A 25,181-nucleotide genomic window follows, 5' to 3' on the forward strand; every position below is an offset into this window, starting at 1 on the left:
TTTTTGCTGGATAGGCCTATAAAGGCCTGTGAGACATTAACTATTTTACTTCCAAAGACATTAACTGTTTTCTTCCACAATACTCAAGCTGACTTTTTGGGAAAACTGTTAGCATGGACTGAGTTTGAATCTGGGGTCAGAATCTCTAGCTATTTCAAATCCTAATCATGACGAGGATACAAGTAAGTTAGGCCTGTGAGGACATGCAGGGACAGTATTCCACCAACTGATGGTGTCAACTCTAAAGCACTCTGAGGGGGTGTTTTCTAAGAATATTTAGATGAACTGATAAGAAATTTAAGGCTGTCAGGTCTGAGTGAGTTTTGTTTAAAACACACTGTGATGTAATATGTAGACGCTTAAGGTGGGCTTTTCTAATTCTAGAATTACTGAATTCAAAGTTGCGTAATCAAAGCAGTAGCCAAATGTTAGGGGAAAGGCTTACAGACTTCTTTGTGATCTCATTTCTTCTTTTTTGGCTGTGAGGTAAGAATAATAAGTTAAAAGAGTAATAAGATCCAGTAATGAAAATTTTGATTTACCATAGCTTTACGTTTGCAGAACAGAATGTTCATTTGCCTGTAATAGCTGAGCTCCTCTTTTCTAGAGGGCATTTTGAAGCAATACTGAGCTCTGCTTCTTGGAGCACCCTCATCTCTTCCACTCAGGGTGTCTCATGATGTTTCCCATTCTGCATTTCATGAAGACAAGTGGAAAGTGTTCGCTATCTGTCATCAAACCTATAGATGGCTGCAAGGAAGAAGAGGGGTGCTACTGGCCTACCTGCATAGGTGCCCAAGTGTTGGTGTTGCTAGCTGTGGTGGTCAGGTAGCAGGAAGTGTTAGAACAAAGTGAGGGCTTCCTAATGTGTTTCTAGGCTGAGGATCAGCTACATGACTCCTGTAATCAAGCCCTTAAAACTGATTGAAGGAAAGCACAGTGAATATGTGGGAAATCTGCTTTTGCAGAGGCGAGAAGAGCTGGTTATGATCTTCATGGGCTTTTGAATTACTGTTTTCACCCTATCCAAACATCCCTCTGCCAGTTACCTCATTTTCTGGAGATCTAAGTGCTTAAAGTAGTCCTGGCTATAGAAGCCTACTGCTCTGACACCCCTGTTGAAGGGGAACTAGATTAATTTTAGAACAATGCTATTTGAGTTAAAATGTGTATGACATGTTTTTGAGTGGATTTTTTTCTTGTGATAGACTATATTCGCACCTTTACCTGGGACAAAAAGCTTGAAATGGTGGTGAAGTCGACTGGCATCTTAGGAGGTCAAGGTAAGTTCAGAACGAAAGCAAAACTTGGTCATGTTTACTCTTCCCTTGAAAGCTTCTAATAACTGTACTAGCAAAGCCGCACGTTCCCCACCAGGCAGAGTTTCAACACTAGCTAAACTTGTGCAGAATAGAAGAAATAACAAGTTTCAAAGAAATTTATGCATTGATCTGCCTTCTTGAGTGACCCTTTTAAATATTATTAATCCTGGGAATGGAGCATGATCAGCCATGTACCAGGCTGTTCTTTTCTATTTCTTAGTTATCCAATATTCAGAAAATCTTAGCCAGACATACAAAAGTACTAGCAAGAGCAGATTTGAGCCCTTGCTATCTGATTTCAAATGATGCCTTCTTGATACAGAAAACTAAGTGTACTCTTGGGTTGTTGGTGTAGAGAAATCTATATCCAATGGCTGCTAATACTGTCCTGACTGGGGGGAGCTGAGGAGGTTTTTCTGTGGGAGTGAGAGGTGTTCCTATTATGCAATGTTGGCCACATATTAGTAGGAAGGGAAGGGAACACTTGACCTCACTGCTGAGCTATTTGCAAAAGATGAGAAGAGCATGTCTATAGAGAGAAACTGTTACTGGGAGGGATTTGCATTTCTGTTGGAAAAAGTCAAAGACAAACAGGAGGTGGGGGTGAGGCAAAGAAAAGTGATCAAGGCTGCTCTAAGAAGCCTAGGTGGCTCCTGCAACCTCAGATATCTCAATTCTGTTTTAAGGATTCAGCCATTGACTTCACTTGTCTTGTAGGTTGGCTTTTTTTTCTTAAGAAAAAAGATAGTAAATCTTGGTTCCAAGACCCTTCCTTGTACAGAATGTCTGCATCATTCTGCTGTCTAGTGTTGTAATTTCATGTGAAACCCATCTGTACTGCCATATTTATACAATGGACTCTTCAGCCCACTTCTAATTGCTTTTGATTTTTACATATTAGGTAAGATGCCAACAGTGGTGTCTCCAGAACTGTACCGGACCAGGTTCTGTGAAGCTATGGACAAGTATTTCCTGATGGTACCAGACCACTGGACAGGGCTGGGCCTGAACTGCTAAACCCATATTGGGAAAGCACAAGAAGAGAATATTGTAGACTGCTCCCTTCCTGCAGTCTCCCCAGCAGTAAGCAAAAGGATTGCAATTCCATGTCTGCACTGACCATGTGCATCTGAAGTGTAAGATCTGCTGGTTGCACTTTAATCCTCTCTTGAAGACTGGCAAGTGAGCCAGCCTCTTTAAGGACCCAAGCTATAAGGTACCACTGAAGAACATTGATAAGAGACCTTCCCCCTGTCAGTAGGGAAGGTGATGCTATCTCCATACAAGAGCACTGAAAAAGATGCTATCCTGCTCATGATGGTGTAATTTTGCATAGAAGTACATGATCTCTGTAAGTCTTACACTCTGTGTGGTGTTGAATGAGTAACTTATGCTTCTGTAGTGGATGTATGGCACTGCAAGTGTGAAATAAACCCCTTTTCTGTGGGCGAGTGAGAGAAGAATGAAGTTAACTCCAAAGTTCTGCTATGATTGCAGTGGTTTTTAGTTGACCTGTTTATGATCCATGAGTAGCTTGTCCTGCTTATGCTCTGTGGTTTCAACTTTTTCTAGCTTCTATAAAAAAGTACTTGAGGGTGGGGGTGTGTGCATGTGTGTATATATACTTTTTTAAGGCAGCTCCATTACTATAATGCCATAACCCTCTAAATGACTACATCTTTTAAGTGTATTGTACTGCAGTGCAACTCTGTCCTCATCAGTCATAATTCTGCTTAGCTGAGTCCCATAAAAATAGGTTAATAGTCATCTGTACACTGCAAAACTCAAAATGTATTGCTTGGATCCTAAAAAGTAGTTTGATCTAAATGTTGCCCAAATCCTGGGAAGTGGGTAATTTAAAATCTACCAGTCTGTTTAAGCAGGACTTGAGTATGTATAGTTATGAAGCTGGTTAACCCTTTGCTTAGCAGAACACACTAATTTGCAAGATGTAGTGAAGGACGCTGACTCATTGAGTGACAACTTTTTTCTTACTGATACTAACGTCCGTGGCAGATCATTTCAAATCCATTTCAGTTCCCCAGGACTTTCAAATAATGCCTTTACCTCCTACTCAGACCTTGCAAGGAGAGAAAAAGGTTTTATTTCCTTGCATTCATGACATTGATGAGAATGAGCATCCAGATCTCATCACCCTGTCTTTGCAGTCCTGATGGAAAATTGTCTCTTCAGCAGTATTAGATTTTTGCACCACTGAGATGAATGTTCTTTTTTTTTTTTCCTGTAAAAAGGAAAACCTGAGCTAGCAAGTATCTTGTGTGATGGATAAGATGTGCAGAGATCTGTGAATCTCTATAATATGACAATAAGCACTTCTTTCCATTTTTATTATTTTTTTACCTGTTTTTGTAGGTGACGAGTTTACTTTTTAGCTTCAATATAATAATATAGGCCAGTAAATAGTTTTTGTATGTGAGTTTGAGGAGCAAGAACACTGTCCTTGGATTTCTAATCTTTCATGTAGACGGGATTTCAAATGAGCATGGAGTCTAAGATAGCTGAGCCCTTTATGACCTCTTGCTCATTCTGGCCAGTTGTTTGGTAATGCTAGTTTTATTGTAACTGGAGATTGAAATGTGCATTTTGTTCACCCCTACTTCTGTGTTCACTATTTTCTTCTGCAGCAGATGGTGGTGGCCCTATTCAGGTGTGCCAGCTGGGCAGCACTGAGAGAGGAAAATGCTGACAGTGAGAACTGAGCTATTGGGCTTTGAAAACAGCCCATACAGCTCAGGTGTGAGCTGCCAGGAGGCAATGCTCATTTGTGTTCTCTAGTGAAAAAAGTTGTTGGTTTTGCTTTGTTTGTTTCTCTCCATTCCCCCTCCCCCCTGCAAAGCCCAACTAGAGGATGAGAAAAGATGCTGACCTTGAAGCATCTTTTGATGCCTGATGCTTGTGATGTTTGAATGAAAGTGTTTGCACTTCCTCTGCTCAATGCAATCTCTTTCTGGGGATGCCGTACAGAGAGCTGCAGTGATGCCCTGTGTTGTGGAGAGAGGACACAGTACTGCTTGGTTCCTCTGGCCCAGAGCCCCTCCAATCAAGCCAGCTCTTCAGGTGCAACCAGCTGCCTCTGGAGCACATCTTGCCTCCTGTGTTGAAATGTATTCGCAGGATGGCTAGCTGTGTGCAGGGCTTTTCTGGTCTTGTATAATGAGGAACCAGCCTGTCCATCAGCTCAACACTACTTTCACTTCTGTGACTTCCACCTTCTGTCTTGGTCCATCGATGTGGAAGAAAACCTGCCATGCAGCCTGAATCTGTTCTAGTCTCAATTCAAGCTTACGTGTGTTTCTCCTCCTTCCTTTCCTAAAGTTTATACCATGGAACCTTGACTTGCCTGAACAGCTAAGGTGACACCACAGCAGCTGGTTATGTTATCTTCCCCCTCCATCAGTATGTGGAATGAGTGATGGAGCATGGATATAGGCAACGTCAAGGCGTCAGCACTAGGCTGCTGTGGAGCAGGATGTGCTAGCTAGCCTGTCACCAGTAGCCCTTGCTTTGGTGGTATGTGGCTGCACTTAAACTGCTTGTGTTTCAGAGTCCCAGACAGCTGGTTCTGGAGCAAAACGATCATCCAATTGTAGCCTATGTTCCCCTGTACTGGCCATGACAGCGTGAGGCTCTAGGCGCTGTGTGAAATGAAAGAACTATCCACCCTGACCAGCCTTTTTGTATCCAGTGAACGCAGAGCCCAGAGGTGTGAATTGCGACCTTGGGCTGAAGTCATAGCCATTAGAGGGATTTTTCAGACATGATCTTGAGCTAGAATCAGCAGCTAAGTTTGAGTCGGGATGTGGCTGGTAGACTATTCCTGACCAGACTGGAGTGCTTAGTAACTGTACTAGTCATGAGTAACACAGCAGCTACAGCATTAACAGGAGCTAGGACATCTTTGGATGCCTTGTAACAAAGCTGTGAGCATTTCTTGCTAAAATCCCAGCAGTTGAACAAATCTTCCCAAATATTCCCTTCTTAGAATGAGAACCATCCTGGCATTTCACTTGCTGCAAAGCTGACTTTCTCCAAAGAAAAGCAATACTTCATGCAAAAGATGTTTGAGAGAAGCCCTTCTTGTGGGGCTATGTTAGGCCTGCATCCTTGCAGCATGCTGAGGTATGTCTTAAGAGAGCAGTCTAGGTATTACCTGAGCCCTTTGATTAGTGTAATCCTTTTTTTATTTTGTTTGGAAACTAATTTTTATTGTTTGTGTGTGTATGTAAGCAAATCCCAGTTGCAATAACAAAGACTTCTTCTCCCCCCCCCCCCAGCTACATTTGCTCTTTTATATCAAGTTGAGGCCTTGTGGCAAACATCTAAATCTTGCAAATCTTATCCCAGTCAGAAGTGATGACTGTTGAGTCATGGCAGAATGTCTTGCAGTGACTCAGGGCTGTGTTCTTGCCCCCCAAAAGCACATATGAGGGACTCTTGCTGGTTAAGTAGCACTGTGGGGCTCCGGTGGAGTTACCTGCAAATGGGCTGTCCTCTGTGAGAACGAGCAAAACTGAATCAATTGCTCATGAACAGGAGGCTGGACTAGCTGTTATTCAAAGCACTTAATGTACCATAATGTATGTATTTCTAATCTATCTTCGTTCAGCTGTATTTTATAAAATTGATGTACTGAACTATTTGAGAGTAACTGCCTTGACTACTTGGAGAATCAAAATGTAATGTATATAGATGGAAATACAAATAAAGAAGCTAAAATATACTTGGGTCTATTCCATGTGGTGGAGCAGTTATGTCTCCTATAGCGTCCCATTTTCCTGAATCAGAGGCTAAGCACTCTGCTTGCTCTATAGCAATTGCTCTGCTGAAGATCGGCAGCTCTGTATGCAGTGCAAACAGTCCTGTCGTGTGTCTATACTGCACAGCTTGGCTCTTCTAACAGAGCAGGACCTTTGGGCAGCTCTCCAGGTCAGTGGTTTCTGAATGTGCAAATAACCTGATGTACTCTTCTCCCATCCTCTCCCCAGATGCTTTTAAGGCCCCAGAGCTGTGCGAGACAGGGAGCTGGTTCTGTCCAGCAGATGGTAGTGTTGTCGTGGCCCGGTGCTTCCAAGAGGCAGACCACGCATTCCTTGGGAAAAGATCTCCAGGTATTTCCATGGTTAACTGTTAAGTGGATTAGATAAAGAAAAAAATCAAGGAGGAGTAAAAGTTTAAGGCATACTTTCATCGCTTCATATTAACCTGATATATAGTAACCTCCTCTCCTAAAGCTAAAAATGCATTACTAAAGGGAAGGAAATTGTTGTGTTCCTAGACTGTAATGTGCAAAATTTAAAATTTAAGGCTCTTACCTTGTATTATGTGCTGTTCCCACTTCTGCCAGGTGAGTGTTTTCCCTTATGTGCTGCTGTACGAAACTGTATCGGAAGCTGACCCAGCACAGGAGTGTGGGCAAGACTTGGCCTAGGAGAAAGGCAGGATACACTGACAAAAGGCAGCACTACTCTTGAATTCAGTATGGTGCTGTTGGATTGTTTGCAGTGCCTCACAGGGGACGACAGAGTTCCGATACAAAAGGAGATCGACTGCTTTGCAATCATAGGACTGAACCACCTCAGTCTGGCATGATGAGGACAGTCATGAATGCAGGGTTGTTGGAACAACATTCTTCTAATCCTTATAAATGGGACTGCTGGCACCAAGTAAAGGCCAAGAGTTTGTGCTCTAAGCAAGCTATGTTTTGGTCAGTACTAGAGTCATCAATAGTAGACAATAAAACAGTAGTAGAGTGCTTTTTCCATTGATTTATCTGATGGTTTAGGATGATGGCCTGCTTCCCCATTGCCTCTTGATTTAGACAATGCTACTATTTAAAAGAGGAGAGAGAAGGGGGAAGAGCTCAGTATGAACTCAAACGTGTATCTTGTCAGTGTCTTGTTCCCTGGCTCCTGCTTTCCCCTTGTGACATGGAAGTTGCACACCAAGTGATATATGTGAGAACAGGAAGCGATGCTTCATTTGGATGATGGAAAACAAACTGGTGCTGGAATCTCCTGTTATGAATTATCGTCGTATACACCAAGCTTTGCAGAGTTTCAAGCTAACTATTTCCTTAAGCATCTGTAGAGGTTCGAGGTTGTCATAGTACAAAACCACACTCATTTACACAGCTTTTACTGGTTATGGAGGCTGTTTTTCAACATAACATACTGCTGCAAGCCACTAGGAGTTAAAGCATAGTTGTCAGCAGCCAGCTCTCTCCATTCCTTTACTCCACGTCTTCCACCTTAGTTGAGACTGTCCCTGGTAGCTTGTGTCATTTGTGGAGCTAGTTTTACTGTACATCCTTTCTGGTGATTATTGGCAATTTGTTAAAGGCTTGGCTCGTAGGTCTGTAGTTAAACCTGTGTATCAGAGTTCACTGATGTTTAGATCTCAGGTTTTAATCTTTCAGAGTTCCCTAACTAGTTCTTCAAGTCTTTTGAAGTGCAGTGCATTTGAAGCTTTGGAAAACATGACTCTAGTCAATGAATGTATTGTTAAGTGCCTATGAACTTGTCGGTATTCAGGCAGAGGCTTGCTCCCATCTGTGGGAGAGAATTTGCTGTTACTCTAATACAACTAAAGTCATGCTTTGTAAAAAGCTACACATTTATGTGCTTTTGTTTGTTTTGTTTTTCTTTGTACCGTAGGCATGTATTTCACCTGCAGGCTTCTAGCCGAATCATGATTCATTGGTACAAGGTGGTGGGGGTCTACAAATGAACAAGTCATATATCCTCGTAATTATTATGGTTTTGCTGTGCAGCGGAGCTTACCTCAGCCAGCTGGGAACTTAAACCTAATGAACATGAAGTTGTATGTCAAGATCTTGGAAAAGAAATGTATTGTTGCATGTTTAGACAGTTGAAACGAATTCAGTAGAAAAATAGAAGAGACCTAGGAATCCAGCTGAAGTTCTGTTTAGGCTACATGTTCAGGAAAACCTGACTAGCACTCTACCATTGCTCTTGTCAGTACGGGACAGGTGGGTAGTTACTTATGTGGTTAGCAGCTTGTCTTGGTGTCTGACTTCTGGTTTTGTCATTCATTCCTTGATATTTGTTAAGTGCTTTAAGAGCTGTAATCTGGAAGCTCCTGCCTGAGAGTGAGAGTACTCCAGGCAGCAGGGCAAGAAGTAAACTCTAGGAGGGAAGGCTAGGTGCATGTCTTGCTAGCTACCATCAGCCATGGATTATGGTGTTAGTGGAGGCTGTGACGAAGGGTTTCTGATGGAGGTTACTATGTCCCTGTATTTTAGCACAGAGCTGAGCAGCTTTCCTTAAAGTGATGTGAGAAAGGGTGAGCTCTTATAGCTGGTGCCACTGAGGTGGAGGCCACTGTAGCACTGAATGATGCCACCAACAAGCACGTGGCAAAGGAGTAGTGCAAGCTCCTGGAGACAGTTCCAACAACCTCTGCTGGGTTTTTGAGCCCACCTGGGCAAAGTCAGTCACCAAGTTTCCCTGCCTTTTGGAGGGTGAAGTGGAGAAGCGAATATGGAAGAGGCACTCTGGGCAATCAGTTTCTTCTCTCTGAGCCTGTGCTGGTGCATGCTACCCAATCTTCTCTTGGAGACTGTTCAGAAGAGTAAGATAACCCCGGGGCTCTGCAGACTCTAGGAATGCAGCCAGCCACCTAAATTAATGCTGACAGAGAAGCATGCTAGGGAAGAAAATTACCAACCTTAGCAAGTTGCATTTTAATTCTTCCAGATTGTTTACAGCTATCTATGTCTATAACAAGTAAACAAGTTCTGGGAGCAGGAGAGATGTGCAGGTCAATCACTGAGTCACAATTTAACAGCTAATTATACTGATTAACCTTTCTAATTACTATCCTCTCTGTTTATTGGTACAACTTCCCAAGAAAGCTAATAGCTTAAAGCAGGCAGATTACCATCCTGGGAAGAAATTCACTTTAAAATGGTGAATTGAAGAATGTAAAAACGTAATCTCTTACCTTTTGTCCAGGAGTGTTGTACTAATAACTTAAATGTTTAAGATCAGAGGGTACTGTTGTGGTCAACTGCACTGTGCTGTGTAATGCAGCATGGATTATTTGTACCCAGTAATTACTGCATTGGATAGAGATTTCCTTTTTAGTTAAGCAAACATGTCAAGTCTGCTTGAAGCACAGAACTTGCTCCTCATGCTCCTATGGCACATCCCTATCACACACTACTGCTTGGCTAGAGGATGGGGCAATGAAGCAGGAGGGGGCCACTGTGTTACAATAGGGATGCCCCACAGATAGGAGTCCTAACAGTGAACATTTTTGCGTGCAACCTGTTCCTGGATTGCTCTTCTAGTTGCATAGCCCCAAAGGTAGATTTGGGGCATAGCAGCAGTATGTCTCAGAGCATGGAGTCTTACACAATGGAAAAAAGGGGGGAAAAGTCTGTTTTAGTGAAGTTCAGGCCCATCCTTCTGACAGAGGCTGAGTAGTATCAGTGTAGTATGATAAGAGTTGTGTGTTCTTGAATGCATATGCTTGAGTGACCTGGCTTTCAATAAGAATTAGCCTTTTATTGCAAGACATCTTATTTCATCTCCTTCAGACCCTAGTTTTCCTAAATTTTTGCATCTTTATCACTAGTGGCTTTTTTTAGCCAAAACATCCATGCCAAAAGTTACTAAATAAGAGGGGAGAGTTTATTTCCAATGTATTTTCTGTATTTGTTTTCCAGGCATACCAGATGGTGGTTGAATCATGGAGGAGGAATAGTATGTGCAGTTTGGGTGTTCAGCTCATGTACTGCTAGCCTGAAGGTGAGAGAGTCTTCTCTCACTCAAAAGAGAGTTTCTGGTAGAGATGTGAGAAAGAGCTTGCTTTACACCTCTGATCCAGCTGCAGGCAAGTGAATGCGGGACACCTTTGTCATTAGCAAGCAAGTGGTAACAGCTATTAGGGCTATCTCCTGCACCATTGGTGAGATTTACAGGGAGGCTGGCCCCATCCATTCAAGGACTGAGGGAGTGAAGTTTCATGGGCGAATCCTCAGCCTGGGACAAGGGAGCACTGTGCTACTGTGATTGGTTTGTGTCCAAACACTTGTTTGCACTGTGACTGCTTCTACCTGCTTTTCTGATGTGTATGAAAAGGGCATCCATGTCACAGGTATGTGGGGTACATATGCAAACACGCAGGCTGACTAGAAAGTGAATCTGAATGACAGCTGGAAAAGTAGAGGTTTAATAGTTGCTGGCTGATGTTTACTCAGCATGTCTAAGAACACCTATTACTTAATCATTCCTGGAACTGTGTCTATGATACCCATAGGTGCCTTTGGAGAAGGATAAAAGGCAGTGAGGCTATTTTGTTAATCACCTTAGACCTATAGTCCTATACAGAGTAATTGGAGGTCTAACCTGGAAGTGTGCCTGCTGTTTTGCTTACTTTACAGGGCTCCTAAAGTGGGCAGGTATCTGCTTTTGCTTGAAACTCTCCTCATCAGCGTGAGGAAGCTACAGGCCAAGGAAGGATGGTCAGGTTGTCTACAGAGTGGAGCCGCAATTCCCAGTCCCCTTGGCGCAAGGGAGAATTGGGGCCTAAGGAAAGGTCAGTCATGCCCCAGCACTTAGCTGGAGCAGCTGGCTGCAGTTGCGTAGCCGGGGCTGGAGCTCTCCATGATATGCCATCCTGCTACCTGGACTGTATTAGAAGTGGAGTCACAGGTTATTTAACATTTCACAGAAAACAGGGCTGAGCCATAAAGATGTATGACAGTTGCAGGGAATTATGAGTATGATTTCTGGCCTTTGCCAGTCCTCTTTGCTTTCGTTAGAACTGCCTGTAAGTAAATAGATGTGGTTAAAGATCATTTCAGGAGTCAAGTATTCTCCATGCTATATAACTTACCACGTCTCTGGTTGAATCCTGTTAGACCTCTGTGTTTCTCTCCCAGTGTGGAAGCAGAGATGGTCTAAATGTAAAGCTTTCACAAAGATATTTTAAAGTTATTTCATGTAATTCAGTTTTCATGGAGGAAAGTGCAAATGCTGAACACTTCTCAGAAAAAAGCTGCAGGAAAGATTTTCTCATGGAAAAAATATACTTCCATCTACCAGGGCGAGAATAAATTGAAAAAGATCAAATCAGAACTAAACTAAAGTAATCAGATATAGATTGACCCTGAAAAATCTCAGAAATCAGAGCTTTAAGAAAATACATTATTATAATTCTGTCTTTCATTCGCATGCTTGGCTTGGTAATAAAGTCAATTTATGTTGTTACTAAGCTGTGCATAAGATTTTTTTTTTTATTACATATTCTTGGACAAGATATGTAAAATTGAATATTATTGCTAGGGAACGTAGGTGTGATTACAGCTGTTTAGCAGACAGGAGTGGGTATGTGTAGATTCACAGCTTTGCAGCAGAGGCACAACTGTTTATGTCTGTGCTACGAGATTTTCAGTCTAACAAGTGAAAGGAGCTGAAAGCTTTCTGATTTCAAGATGGAATTGGGAATAGTCTCTTCAGATTTGGTGCCAGCCTTTTACTATTTTTTTTGTGTTTTTCCTTCCATTGTGCTAAATTCTGCCAAGCTATGTGTAAACCTTTTCAGGACCTTTTGCTGTTTATAAAGATTCAGTGGGGCTTTGTTGAGGACAAGTGCTGAGATTCTGTTGGCTTCTATCTGCATTGGTTTGTAACTTTGCTTGAACTTCAAGAGTAACCAGGGATCTTACCGGTTTCCTTAGTTGACTGTGTGCCTATTTTCAAGGTAGAATAAAGTTAATATCTGAAAGACAGCGCTTAGGCCATGTCTGGCTTTTAGTGTCTGAAAGGGCTTAGGTGGGCTTGGAACAACTTCAGAGAGGGTAACCTCTTCAGACCTCTTCCAGATTATAGTAGAAAATACGTAACAAAAAAATCTGAGACTTCAATTTGAAGCACTACACAAATTGTATGTGCCGGTGTTTCTTAAATGCAGTTTCTGATAGGAGAAGTCTGCTCTGCTTTTAAAATAGGACATGTTTGTTTTGAATTGAAGCTTGAAAAACTCAAAATTAAAAGGGTATATCTGATTCTAGTTAACTAACTATTTAGGAATCTATCTCTAAATTAATTTTCCTTAGGCAGATACAGCACCATTCTAGGGGAGAATATTGGTTTTGTTTCCACTCTGCTGCCATCAGAAGTTTATTGGTATAGAAGTGTTGGCAGAGAAGACTGCCATGTATGTGAGAAACGAGATTCATATTTTCTCTAGGTAGACCTGGAAAGGGGGCCCATTTTGTATTTGAAGAGATGCCCCTTATTTAATACTTAATGCTCCACAACCTCTCTCAAGTGAGAAGCCAGCAAGGGGTATTGATCAGCTGACAATTTGTTTTTGAACAGGAAGCTCGTGGTGATAATGAATGTATGGCTTTGCGCAGTGAAACAGGCTTCACAAGAGGACGTCGTACCCTGCAGCCCATATTTCAAATACAGCTCATAGGAAATTTTCAAGTGAGTAGGAAGTCTTAATAGCAAGCACAAGTTCCAGAGCAGTAGAAGAACTCTTGGGGAAAAGCTTGAAGTTTTCCTAAGATGTTTCATTTTCCCTGATAGAGAAATAAATATATTACTGTGGGGGTTAGTTTGACAGGTGTGACTTGGATTTTTTATGCGTCCTATTTAAAGGAAAGCATAAAAGCAAACAGAGGGAAAATGAAAAGCTATGTTTTTGCGGTAGACAGAGACCAAGACTCAGCCATACAATTTCAGAGTGCTAGCTGAGGCTCTGGTTATATATATATATATATATATGTATGTATGTGTATATATATATATATATATATATATAAAATATGTGTGTGTGTGTATATATATATGTATAAGAAAAAAACAATTTGGGACAGGGCACTGAGGGATGCTGATGGTTGAGATTAGATGCTCACTGATTGCACATTTTTTCCTAGCAGAGGTGGTTGGAGTTAGGGAAGGTGCTCGTTGCAGAAGCAAATGTGTTTTCTGTGGCTTACAAGAGAGAACACTAGTACCAGATGCTTCTCCCCTCAGAAGTGTTCGACTTAATTTGTCAAGCACTGACTGTTCAAAGATCAGTTGAAGCCAAGGACCTCTATTGGATGATGGTGCACACAGTACAAAGATCAAAGCTGAATTTCTGTTTTGGGGCTTTTTCTACAGCAGTATAATTTGATCCAATATTTGATTTGCTGTATTCTTTGACTGCTACTGACTTCTATTTGATAGATGCACTCTGTTACTGATACAGATGCCACAGTGGGGCTCCTGAGAACTCCAGGAAACTCTTGTCGTTTCTCCTGTGATGTTGCTGTAAACCCCCTTGTTCCTCATTGAACACTTTCCACTTCCATGATTGTATGGTGTGTTTCAGAAACACTCAGAAATATCCCTCCCAATTTAACAACCAACACTTCTGATCTTTCAGTCTGAATTACTGGTGGATTTGTATTGGCTCTCCTTCCTTTGGATTCTTTGAAATACCAATATCATGTTCTGTCTGCCATCAAAGCAGCTGATTACAGTTTCATTCAGCTACTCTATGTAGCAGCATGCCCACTGTAACAGTGGTGGTGTGTTGTAAGAAAACATTCATTCCTTAGGACCTTGCCTTTTACCAAAAACTTACCACATCAGCACCATTTTTTATGATTTTATGAGGATCACCAGCAGTTTCCTGGTAACACAAACAGTCCTGTTTGCAAATTTATCTTCCAGTTAGGGAGTTCAGACTGTGTGGAAGCTTCATCTGCATACTTTTACATACTTGCAAGCTGAGGAAGAAGGTTTTCCTGCTGGACTATGAAAGTTGCAAATATGTTGATTTTTTTTTCCTACTCCCTTTCAGCCTGTGTCAGTTCTCCTGCAGTGACTAGTTCATCCCATGCTCAATCAATAATACTTAGACAGGTCTGCCTCTAGATGATATAAAATAACATGTCAGCCACATTATCATTGACATGGAGACCTATCTTTCCTTGATATCTTCTGCAATTTTTAGGGAAGCTGAAGCTCCTCCATCAGTTCGGCAGTCAGAGCAGTTAACTCTGAGTCTGAGCTTGGCTGAAAGAGAGGGATGCCTTGCTTATCGTTATTTGGTAGGAGACAAGACACTGCTGGTAATCAGTAGTACCTGTTTCTCGAGGGCCCACGGCATGGGCATGATGTTGCTGGCCTAGAATCTGAAGGAGGCTGGTGGTTTAGCCAGTGCATTTCTGATTCAGGCCTTGGATTTCAGCCCTTAAGGAAGTTCCAGGCAATTGTTAATGAAGGGATAATGGATATTTGTTTGTCTTTGTCCATTCCTCCTAAACTGCAGAACAGGCCCTGTACTTTCCCCTTCACCTTGTCTCTTAGATCTCTCACACCCGCAGAACTTGTTGGCCTTTGCATGCTGGTGTGGAGATTCCGCTATTTAGCGTGCTGGCTGATACTGTCCTGTAGTGCCCTTTTCTCTGGTATATCTGCTGCTTAGGCTTGGTCACTACCCTCAAGGGACTTACTGCCTGTTTTCTTGCTTTTGTGCAACTTGTGAAATTTTGAGCTCCATGAGGCCTGGATTCAGATCCCTATAGCACTGCATTTATCTATACGAGAATAAATAGTAATCATGAGAGCAAGGGGTTGTAGAGTGAGGTGTGGAAATCATACTGGAAAACAGTTTAACTTCTAATAAATGGTAATGTAACAGTTTCTCAGGTTGCATGCTTCCTGTTGAAACCTCTGACTGCTCAGTTACTTGCTCCTATTTAGTGTCCTCCTTTTCAGTCTATGTTGTGGATTATGAAACTTCGTGGAAATGGATCTGCAGACAAGACTGAACTTGGTAGTGGTGTAATGGTGCTGTGTTGGTCCGATGTATTTTCTTCCTGCCTCTCTCTGCTTACAAGTCAAAACATGCTTTGTTATTTAGAGCTCCAATAAGGTCTTTCAAGCTTTCATCCTTCAGTAGTTGCCAATTTAAATCTCTGCTTCACCGTTCGGTGTTGTGTTGTGTCACTAATGCAGTTATCAGTGTGCTGGCTGCTTCTCTGTGAGTAGTTGCTCTGGGCTTTCACTGGGCTCCCCTGGCCATTCACGGATTTGGCAGAAACCTTACATGAATGGGAAAAGATGAAATTCCTACCCCTAGGCAGACACCAGTAAATAACAATTAATTCTTCCACCGCTGTGGAGTTTAAACCACTCAGTTGTTCTTTGTATAGGTGCAATGCCTGCGTGTGCAGCTAGAGCAAACGATAGCTCACCCTTGTGTCTTCGTAAGCTAGACTGTTCCTGTGTGATGGTCAGCTTATGCCACCGTCCAGCTTAGTATTTGCTGTGTGTATGGCTGAGGCAGAGGCAAGATGGATCTGGTTGTTTGCTGGTTCTAGCCTGTGTGCAGAGGATTTCTGGCCATTTTCTGTGGGCTCTGCTGCTGGGTGGGTGCTCTGAAATAGGAAAGGAAGGACTTTGTCATGGCTAGATGTATGCAGGCAGATACTTTTTGAGCTGTCATTGGTATCAGAACCTCTCCTCTACCAAGTTTGATGTCTGTGGGAACAGGACTGGTTCTCAAACATGAAAAGTTCAAATAGTTGTCACTGCAATGTCAGAGGTAGCATAGAAGATGGGTGGCACCAACAAAGCTATGTCTAGGCACCCTCACTGCCATCTTCATGTTAATAAAATGCCTCTGTATGAGTTGCATTTGCTCTCACTGTTTTATTATGAGCATCTTGTTAGGTCTTAGAATGCAAGCTGAGCAAGAGGCAGCACCCTGTGGGTGCTTGATTATCTGTGTAGTGTGAATGGTGGGGAGTCATAGGACAAAACTCTTTTGTTTTGATGTGAAGGAGAGTGCTTCCTCTGCTCTTTGAAGACCTGACTCAGGTTCCTCCAGAATATAAAGCTGTCAGTGAACCTTGGCAGAAGTATCTTACCTTTTCTGGAAGAAGAGAGCTGATTATAACAAGGTTTTGGAAGTTGAAGTTTCTGAGCACAGGAGAAATACAGCAGGTTAGAAAGGAAAGGAAATACAGCTAAGTGGGCAGTTTCTGGGGAAGATGAACTGTCCTCAGTCTCTGAGGCACACAAATAGTTCATCTCTTCTTGCTGATCATATGGGATGATCATCAAGGTGTTTTCTGTTTTGCTTTAGCTTTGTCTGCAAGTTCTATGGATGCATAACACAGTACAGGTTAAGCTGTTGTAAGGGCTTGCAACTTCCAGGATATGCTTCCTTGGGAGGGCTTTTGTTTACTGTTCCTGACTACTTGCTTCCTTTCCCATCCCTGCTTTGGGCCAGGCTTTCTATTTCTCTATTCCTTCAAGGGGCTGATTCAGCTCACCGAGTTGTCAGAACACTAATCCAGCCTCCCCCCTTCCCCCCCCCCCCCCCCAAAAAAAAAAGGGGGGGGGAGGGGACAACATAATTACTGGGAAGAAAGGGAATTCGATCAAAATCAAGATCATGACTACAAACAACTCTAAAGTGAATTAGAAATCCCACAGCCATGGAAGTTGTTGGCCTGTAACCAGAGGAGATCTTGCAAAGCATAACTACTTAATGTCAGAGAGGAAAAACAGCGTAGCCAAAGAGCACAAAAGGAAGTATTTTTGTTGTTGAATTAAGAACTCATTACATGGTATATTTATTTTAATCTCCTGTTTTTCATTCAGTATAATCCTTTTCTTGAATTGGAGCTTCTCTTCTGTTTTAACTGACTGTTTTCCATATATATAGCAGGGATGCTATTCCCTCAAGCACTTGATGTTGCTTAGGATGTGTCATGTCTGAAGCCATTTAATTAGACCAAATGCTTGTGCCACGATTATATCTTCAGAGATCTGAATGTAATTGTTCTTCCTTCTATGTTTTTTGGCTATAATCTTCCAGTTCACATAAACTTGCCTACTCTTCATACTGATGAAGTCTGTATTCCTGAAAGTGCAGGGTTCTCTTCCAATGTAGCTAGGCTGCATAAGCTCTTTTTCCCATTGCTGTGCATAGTCATTTCTCTGAATTATACCCTTTATTACTCTGTTTTAATAAGTCTATTTACCTTCATCTTGCTAAAGAACAGCTCTGTTAACATAAAAGCTGCAGTATTTGGACACAATTCAGTTATAATTTCACATTTAAATCCTTTGCGTAAAGAGAAAGCCAACATTTCTCACTTATAGCACTTCTCAGTGCTATGGTATTTGAGAGCTATACTTCAGAACACAGTAGCAGTGTTACCTGACTGTTGCACACTGAGCAGTAATTAAACTGAGCAAATAATGCACTGTGAGCACATCTTGCTCCCTGCCATCAACCTGAAGAAATACAATGGAAAGTAAAATGCGGGGGCCAGAAGCAGTGTCAGAGGGCAAAACGAGTATGCTTGAGAGGGAAGCCCACTGTGGAACAAAAGTGTCTACAGCAAACTGTAAGGCTGAGTTTTCAAACATTTCCTGAAGTGCTGAGCTCTGTTCTTAATGGGAGCTCCTGCGTGCTGAGCACTCTGGAAAATCTGGCCACTTCGTCGGAGTGGAAGTCAGTCTTCGTGGGAAAGCTGGCTCTGCTCTTGCTGCTGAGCACTGTTGCCCTGCAGTATGGTGTGCTGCAAAGCAGTGCTGGCTGTTGAGGAGTGTGGCTCTGCGGCTGGGAAAGTGGCATGCAGAGTGTGTCCTATGGAGTTGGGCATAGGGGGTCCCTGTGCAAGACTCCTCTCTGGAGAGGATGTGTGGGATGCTGTGAGTTTTGCTTTACAGAGCGGACATGCAATTCTTCAGTTTGGAAGGCTTTTTCCTGCTTAGATTCCCCGGACTTTTCAAGTTTCAAGCAGTGTGCCAAACTGCTGCAGCAATTCAGGTGACAGTGCGCATGGCTCTCAGCTGAGGAACTGGGGCATAAGCCCCATGAGAGGTACCCACCACCTTAGTACTGTTGGGAGGCTCAGTTTCATATCACGTGGATGGATTTCCTAGCAATGGACTGCTGAATAGGAGGTGAAGGAGGACACCGATTAATTTAGTTTGGTTTAGAGTGAAGGCCAGCTGGATGATTTAGAGACTGATTTGCTTTTCTGAAATGGAAACTTTTCCATTTTAGTACCTAGCTGTGGATATGTATGTGTTTAGTTGCATATGGGTTATGGTCTTAAGAACCAACTCCACACAAAATTGTGACATAACCACCACATCACAACTCCTTCAGCAACCATTCTGAACGCTAAAATCCGCTGGGAATCTCTCCCTGTCAGCTTGTTTCTCTGGAGTCTGGTTTTTATGACTGCTTTGGCTTTAGCAACATTGAGCTCACAGAGCTTCTTTAGAGAGAAACCACTAGCACCCTAAATATCTTAAGTCTGGCCATTTCATGCTTGTTTTACTGACGCTCTGGGCAGCAGGCTGGCCCGTGATTACTAGTGAGACAACATCTGCTGCTGCAGCTTGTCTGAGCTGTTCCTCAGGTGAGCAGGGAGAGGCTGGTCCATTTAACATGGGTTTTTAGGATGAGGTTGATGGATGCAGTCATTGTAGGTCTACTGTCTAGATTGTAAAGTGGTATTCACCTTTGTAAAGCCTGTAGATTTGGCCAGATATGTTCAGTTACGATTTCTAGTATTCCTCAAATCTTCTATGGAAAAAGTGTGTGTGCACGCATGTGTATAGAGGAATTGCCCACTGCCAGGAAAAAAATTAGACTGAGTTCCCTTAGTTTTTTTGAGGGAAATTTTGACTGGATTTATCCAACTACTGTGTGATGAAGGATAATTTTCAGAAATACAGAAGGAAAAAAAATGCATTCTTTGTATTTCAGCTTTTATCCTTGGCATTGAAGATCTTACATTTACAAGTTCATTTGGTTAAAGACCCCTTGATGCAGCAGGTGAAAGATCTGTTCAGAAGATTGTGCCCATGGATAAATCAGATGATGGATACTCAAGCCTGGTCTCAAAGGTTAGAAGAACTTACCAATACATCAATGAAACATGCTCACAAGCACATGTTACTGTAGGGGCAATATTTAGAAATTCTTTCTCAATGACTTTAAATATGAGGTAACTTCACTTATGGAAATAGATAAAAATGCAATATGATCAATGTACTCCGTATTGAAGAGAAAAAATAAGTCCTGTAAATAGAAAGCAGCGTTTCATTGCCATTAAACTTAATTTGTAGGTCTTTAAGGTAACCTTTTCCTTCAGTATATTGAAAGGCTTGTAAAGGAAAAATCATTTTAAAAAAAATCATTTTAAAAAAAAAACATTTTAAAAAAAACATATAAAAAAAATTTCATATTCTAAATGAAAAACTAATACGTACACACTGACACACACACACGCGCGTGTGCGTACACAGCAGAGCACTGCATCCCAATGCCCTCATCGTCAGGACAATGTGCCCCTTCCCTTTGCTTTTCCTTTTCTGATTACCTCAGTTTATTCATGATGAAGTGCTTTGGAAATTCATATATAGAAGATATGCATTGGGAAGTGGGTGTAAACTGAAGAACAGCAAAAAGATACTTGGGAATAGTTGCAAAAGGTTTTAGCTGAAAACTTTGGTGATAAGTAGCAGACTGTGAATGAAAGGACTTGGAGGGGGTATTTTTATTTATTTATTTAAAATAGATTTTATTTCCAGCGTCCTGTCTGCTGAGGACGGTAATGACTCAGGCAGGAAAATGGAAAGTATATCACCTTTACTCGAGGTGTGTATATGTTCAATCATAATCTATTAGGGAAAAGCACTTGGGCTGTATGGATTATGCAATGAGTATGGGAAGATTTAATGACACGAAAGAATACATTTGGGGAGGGATCAGGTTGCAGGGATTTAATGAAGCCTTTTCTTTTTGAGGATGCTGAAAGGGACATGCAATAGAAATAAACCTTTGACAGTAACATTTAATTCAGTTTTTAAAGAATGCAATTGCTTTGGAACATGCTAAAAAGCAGTAGGCTGGAAACACGACTAGGTTTCCTTGTGTAACAATGTTACATAGTCAATAGGCTTCTTGTAAAAAATTCCTCCTTCCCTCAAAATAAGCCTTGAACTGTAAATAATTATCTAATGTAACTGAACTGGGATTTAGGGCAATCCTCTCCATATACTATGGAAGAAGAATGTGCTGATCCCCAGTTTAACTGCTCATTCTCTGTGGTCACTGAAAAAGGATGGCAGGGGGAAGAGTTGTTGCTTTTTGTTTTAATTTCTGGAGGAAATAATTGCCATATTTCTCTTGCTGTTTCTTTAACTGTAAACTGCTCCGATCTTTTTATTTAAAATATTGTTTTAATTTGTTATTTTAAAACAAATGTTTTGTTTTCTGTTTTACATTTCATCAAAAAGCTGGCTTTAATTTGCTTTCCTTTTTGTGGGAACTAGAGGGAGGTTTTAGTATTCTCCTCTCCTCAACCTAGCCTGGTCTTACTCACCCACAGTTGAGGGCAGGTGATACAAAGCTAAAGAAAATGGAAATGTAACCTTTGTCCTCTTCAGCCTTACCACCCAGTGCACGTGGGTCTCTTCTCTGGGGAGCAGTTTCTTGTCTATCTCAAGAGGCTGAAGATTCCCCCTCATGGCTGGATTGAATGTTCCTGATTATTGTGGCTGATTTCTTCCCCCTCCCCTCACCCTTTCTCTTAGGTTTTCTTCTGATCTTTACTTTGGTCTTGCAAGTATAAGACAAGAAGTCACCTCTCTGGCCATTTTGATGTTACTCTGCATTCTGCCATCTTTTCAGAAGCTGCAGCAAGCAAAAAAATCAAGAAAAGGGAGGATGAGTTGATTAAGTGGAAAAAAAAAATCCTTTCATAGAGTTCCTGGGCACTCTGACTTTTGCCAGACAACTTTATGCTCTGCTATCACTGAGGGCAAGTGAAGGAAAGGACACCTAAACATCAAACATGAATCCCATAGGTTTTGGGGTTTTTCCCCCACTTAAAGCATTTTTTTTTTTTAGCTCTGTGTGCTGAAGAGTTACAAAAGGGCCAAAAACCAAAAGCATCAAATGCAATTTCTCTTGCATTGATACATGAAAGTGGGAAGAGTTCCAAACCATTCCTGATAGCATCATGTGCTTGTAACAGAGATCAGTGCTCCTGACTGCTGCATCTTCTTCTGCCTTGATGTTCTCAGATCACTAATACTAATTATACTGGTTTTATGTACTAAAGGCTGCTTCAGCAAACTGGGCTATGCCCCGGCCTTGTGTCCTCCACAGGAAATGGAGGACCTGATGGAATGTTACAAAGCCACAGTCTTGATCCTTTTCATTGAAAGTCTGGAGATTCTGAAAAAAAAACAAGACTAAAGTTGAGCAATTCAATTCTGTTTGGAAAAAAAGAGTCAAGAAAATTTCTTTTCATTCTGATTGGTTTGCATTTTTGTTTTCTAATGCAAATTTGTTTTCAAATGACTCCCCATTCTGAAACACATTTATCAAAATATTTGTTTCCAGAAGATGAGGCTATTAAACCAGAAACTTTTATTTGAAAATTATAAACTTAATCAAATCAGCATTTGCCAATGAAAAATAGTTTTAGCTACGATTTTTAGCAACTCTATTTGTAAGCTATATGGAAATAGCAAGATGTCAGGAGACTTCTTTTGGTGTCTTGCTGCATCTTAAACTGTTATTAAACAGCATTGTGCTTTTTTCAGGATAAGTAGTTAGGTATGTATTTGAAAGGTTGTCAGTTACAGAAAAGTCAAATGTTCAACAGATCAGTGGTTTGGGATAGAATGAATTCTACATTTCTGTTTCCACAAAAATGTTTTGTATTAAATGCTGAATTTTCCATTGTTTTAAAAGGAGCTTTTTGCAAAGTAGAAATTTAAGTGAATGCATCCCTGCTACGTATGGCCCTCATTCTGCATTTGTAGAACATCATATTCCAGTGTACAACAAATGGTTTTAATGGGAAACAAACTAGAGCCTGCTCAAGCTGTAAAGATTGAAGAGATGTTTGCTGTTGCAGTTGAGATGATTTTTTAGATACTGAAGTCCAATCCAACTCAAAGATTAGGTTGCTCAGGCTGTATCCAGGCAAGCTGTGAACATTTCCACAGATAGAGATTGCACAGTGTCTCTGGGCCTTTCTTCTAGTGCCTGAGCTGTTTGTGCTGCCCATGGGTGGCACTCTGTCTAAGCTGTATTTAATATTTCTAAATAAGAACTAGTGTGTCATACCTGCTTCTGCGAATGGATGGAGGCTCTAATGGGAAGGCTAAGGCTGGGAAATGTGGCTGAGGTTTGATGTACAGTGACAGAGATCAAAGTCTGACATTCGAAAATAAAAAATTGTAGCCATGAGGAGAGTGAAGCCCTGGAATAGGCTGCCTTGGGGAAATGTGGGCCCTTTATCTGTGGGAGGGGAAAGCTAAAAAGAAAGTAGACTGGCCTCTAAGAGGAACAATTTGAATCCTGTTGATCCTGTTTGAAAGGTAGAAAGGCAGCTGTGTTGAGCCCTGTTTTCTGTCATCCTGTGAAGATCTCTGTAACTGCAGGCGTGCAGGGTTCCTTCCACAGGCGAAGGGGAAGCAGGCTGCTCCCATGGCTACGGGGGAGAAAATAAGCCCCATTTCCCAAAGATGGCAGCTTGAGAGAGACCAAGTGAATGAGTGAAGTCCAGGAGACTGTCCAGCCCTTCCAAGGGAAAGAAGCCTGCCTTAAATATATCACCTCAAAATGCCAGTATGTATCAGCTGCCAGTGCCCAGAGCAAACCTTGTGCTATTTCTGGAGAAACCTACAAAGTAAGCGGAAAGAAATTAGGAACCAGGAGAAACCATCCAGTGTAAGTGTCCAAGGAAGGTTACATTCACAGGCAGGTCTAGTTAAGGGCGGCCTCCTCCCTTCCTCTGTCCAAAGTCAACTGGGTGCTTGAAATACATTTGATAATAAGCCCCCTCCCTCACCAGCTTACTGGTCAAACTATTTCCTGGACTAAGCTGTACTGCAGAGTATAATACAGTTTGTAGATGTTTGTTTTGTTGTAGTGTAATACCTGGTAATTACAGAAGCTATTCTTGATGGCTGAAAAAAAATTGCTTTAGCTATAGATAAAAGGTGAGGGAGCACTGCTGGGTAGATGCGCCTTTGACAGAGAGCTCAGGTAGGGCAGAGCATGTGCCCCCCATCCGCCGTCCACGTATGATGTTCTCAGAAGCCGTTCAAAAAGCATTCCTTCCTTAAGTAAGTCATAGGCTCAGGGAGGATTTTCTGACTTTCTCAGGCAAAGGGGAACAGAAATGTCAGTGAGTGGTGTTTCTATAGGTTCCACGACACAACTGACTGCTGTTGCAATACTTGGCAATCAGCAGCTTTTGGCAGTGGGAGTGTCTGCGGCAATGGAATCAAAAGAAGACGTAGCTCAAGCTGCAGAGGAGTGAGGTGCCTTGGGCAGCTGAGGGTGTTGTGTTGTCTTCCCTCGTCCTCTGTTTTCTGCAGTGGAGTTAGAGGATATCCTGCTGTTGTCGAAACTTCTCTGTTCAACGTTGCCATTTTGGGCTGAGGTGTTCTCGAGAGTGGTGAAGGGACGACTCTGGCAGTATGAACACACCATCTGTGCGCTCACAACAGGGCTCTTCCAGGGAGTGAGAATGCTTCCCAGGAGCCACACTGGAGCGATTTCAACTTGGATTTCATTTAGAAGTGTTCACAGATAATCTACCAGCTGTACGCCGTCCTGGGGCAGTAGGGAAGGTTTCCATCGTAGCCTTGATACTGAGAGTACAAGCCTTAGAGAAACCTCTGGTCTCCTCACCACATATCTAGGCTTAAGGTGGTAAATGCAAAACAGATGCCAGTGGAGGATTTAGCTCTTACTGCTATGTCCTGGGGGCTAATGCTACATGTTCTGCATGCATAGTTCAGTCTATTGCTTTGTTGTATCCGTCTCTGAGGCAAAATAGCTGCACATTGTGCACAAAGGGACACAACGTAATCAGTTTAGGGGAAGAAATTAATCTCTTCTGTTGAAATCATGGGATGAAATTAATAGGTACAGAAGCAATTACTTGACTTGGAGTCTAGCCAGGATGCTGGGCCTAATGCACAAGTCAGTAATTGTGCTTGTTGTTGGGTTTAGGGGTGTTTTTTGGTCTAATGACTTGCAAAAAAACCTACAAAGCCACGCTGAAGCCAACTGTAAAATTCATCGTTGTGTTTTCATTTTCCTTGTTTATAAGCTCAACAGTTTGATATGTACAATGAAGATTTGGGCTATATGAAATAGATAATCAAATTAATCTTCCATATATTAATCCAGAGTTAATTAGATGTTCCTATGTAATTCTGAATATTTTGGGGGATGATCATTCACCATAATCAGTGTGCTACATTCAGACATCACTGATATAATTTATGTTTCTAAATGGAGATCTCTCTCTTTTTTAATAAATAAAAATAGAGATGGCCAGATCTGATATTAACTGAGACTACAGTATGCAACCTTTTAATCTCCACTGCAGTTAAGTGATCAAAGAAAGATTATTTCTGTAATCATTTTTCAGAATCCATTGAACTACTGTCCTCAAATTCACTGTGAAAAAACTTTCCTCTTGCATATTGTGTATGATATACAGAGTGGGTATGTTTTACTTGCTGTGTATAGCTTGAAATCTGGAGGTATTATTGTAAGCTAGCAAATAGCAAAGTAAAGCAGACTCAGCTACAATAAGCAGGCCAATAAGCATTTGATGTAGGAAGATTTGTTTGCTGTTAAATCCAGAATCTGGGGAATAGATATAGAAGCAGGGAAGGACTGTCAACTGTCTCATTTTGGTAAAGAGAAGCCACGCTGCAGAAGTAAGCTTAGGTCTGTTCTGAAATTTTTCAGAGAAATCACTTAGGTCAGAAAGCACTGACTTCTTGAAACTAGAAC

At 41.7% G+C, this 25,181-nt stretch overlaps 2 protein-coding genes across 10 annotated transcripts in view; both read left to right on the top strand.

Moving 5' to 3' along the window:
• The window catches only part of PIKFYVE (phosphoinositide kinase, FYVE-type zinc finger containing), a 143,185-nt gene that overhangs the window by 62,047 nt on the left and 55,957 nt on the right, over positions 1–25,181 (top strand). For 5 of the 9 annotated variants that reach the window (XM_062579275.1, XM_062579276.1, XM_062579277.1 and 2 more), the window contains 2 exons: positions 1,209–1,283; positions 2,224–6,063. In XM_062579275.1, coding sequence (XP_062435259.1) covers positions 1,209–1,283; positions 2,224–2,339 — 191 coding nt within the window. In that variant the 3' untranslated portion in view covers positions 2,340–6,063. Of the gene's footprint in view, positions 1–1,208; positions 1,284–2,223; positions 6,064–6,328; positions 6,452–25,181 lie in introns of those variants that run through there. The other 4 variants (XR_009958833.1, XR_009958832.1, XR_009958834.1 and 1 more) reach the window with 4 other exon arrangements.
• PTH2R (parathyroid hormone 2 receptor) overlaps positions 6,432–25,181 on the top strand; it is a 122,760-nt gene continuing 104,010 nt past the window's right edge. The window contains exons 1-2 of the mRNA XM_062579353.1: positions 6,432–6,451; positions 19,110–19,249. The gene's annotated coding sequence lies outside the window, so the exon portion shown is untranslated. The remainder of the gene's footprint in view (positions 6,452–19,109; positions 19,250–25,181) is intronic.

Source organism: Rhea pennata, chromosome 6 (assembly GCF_028389875.1).
Source record: "Rhea pennata isolate bPtePen1 chromosome 6, bPtePen1.pri, whole genome shotgun sequence".
NCBI lineage: Eukaryota > Metazoa > Chordata > Aves > Rheiformes > Rheidae > Rhea > Rhea pennata.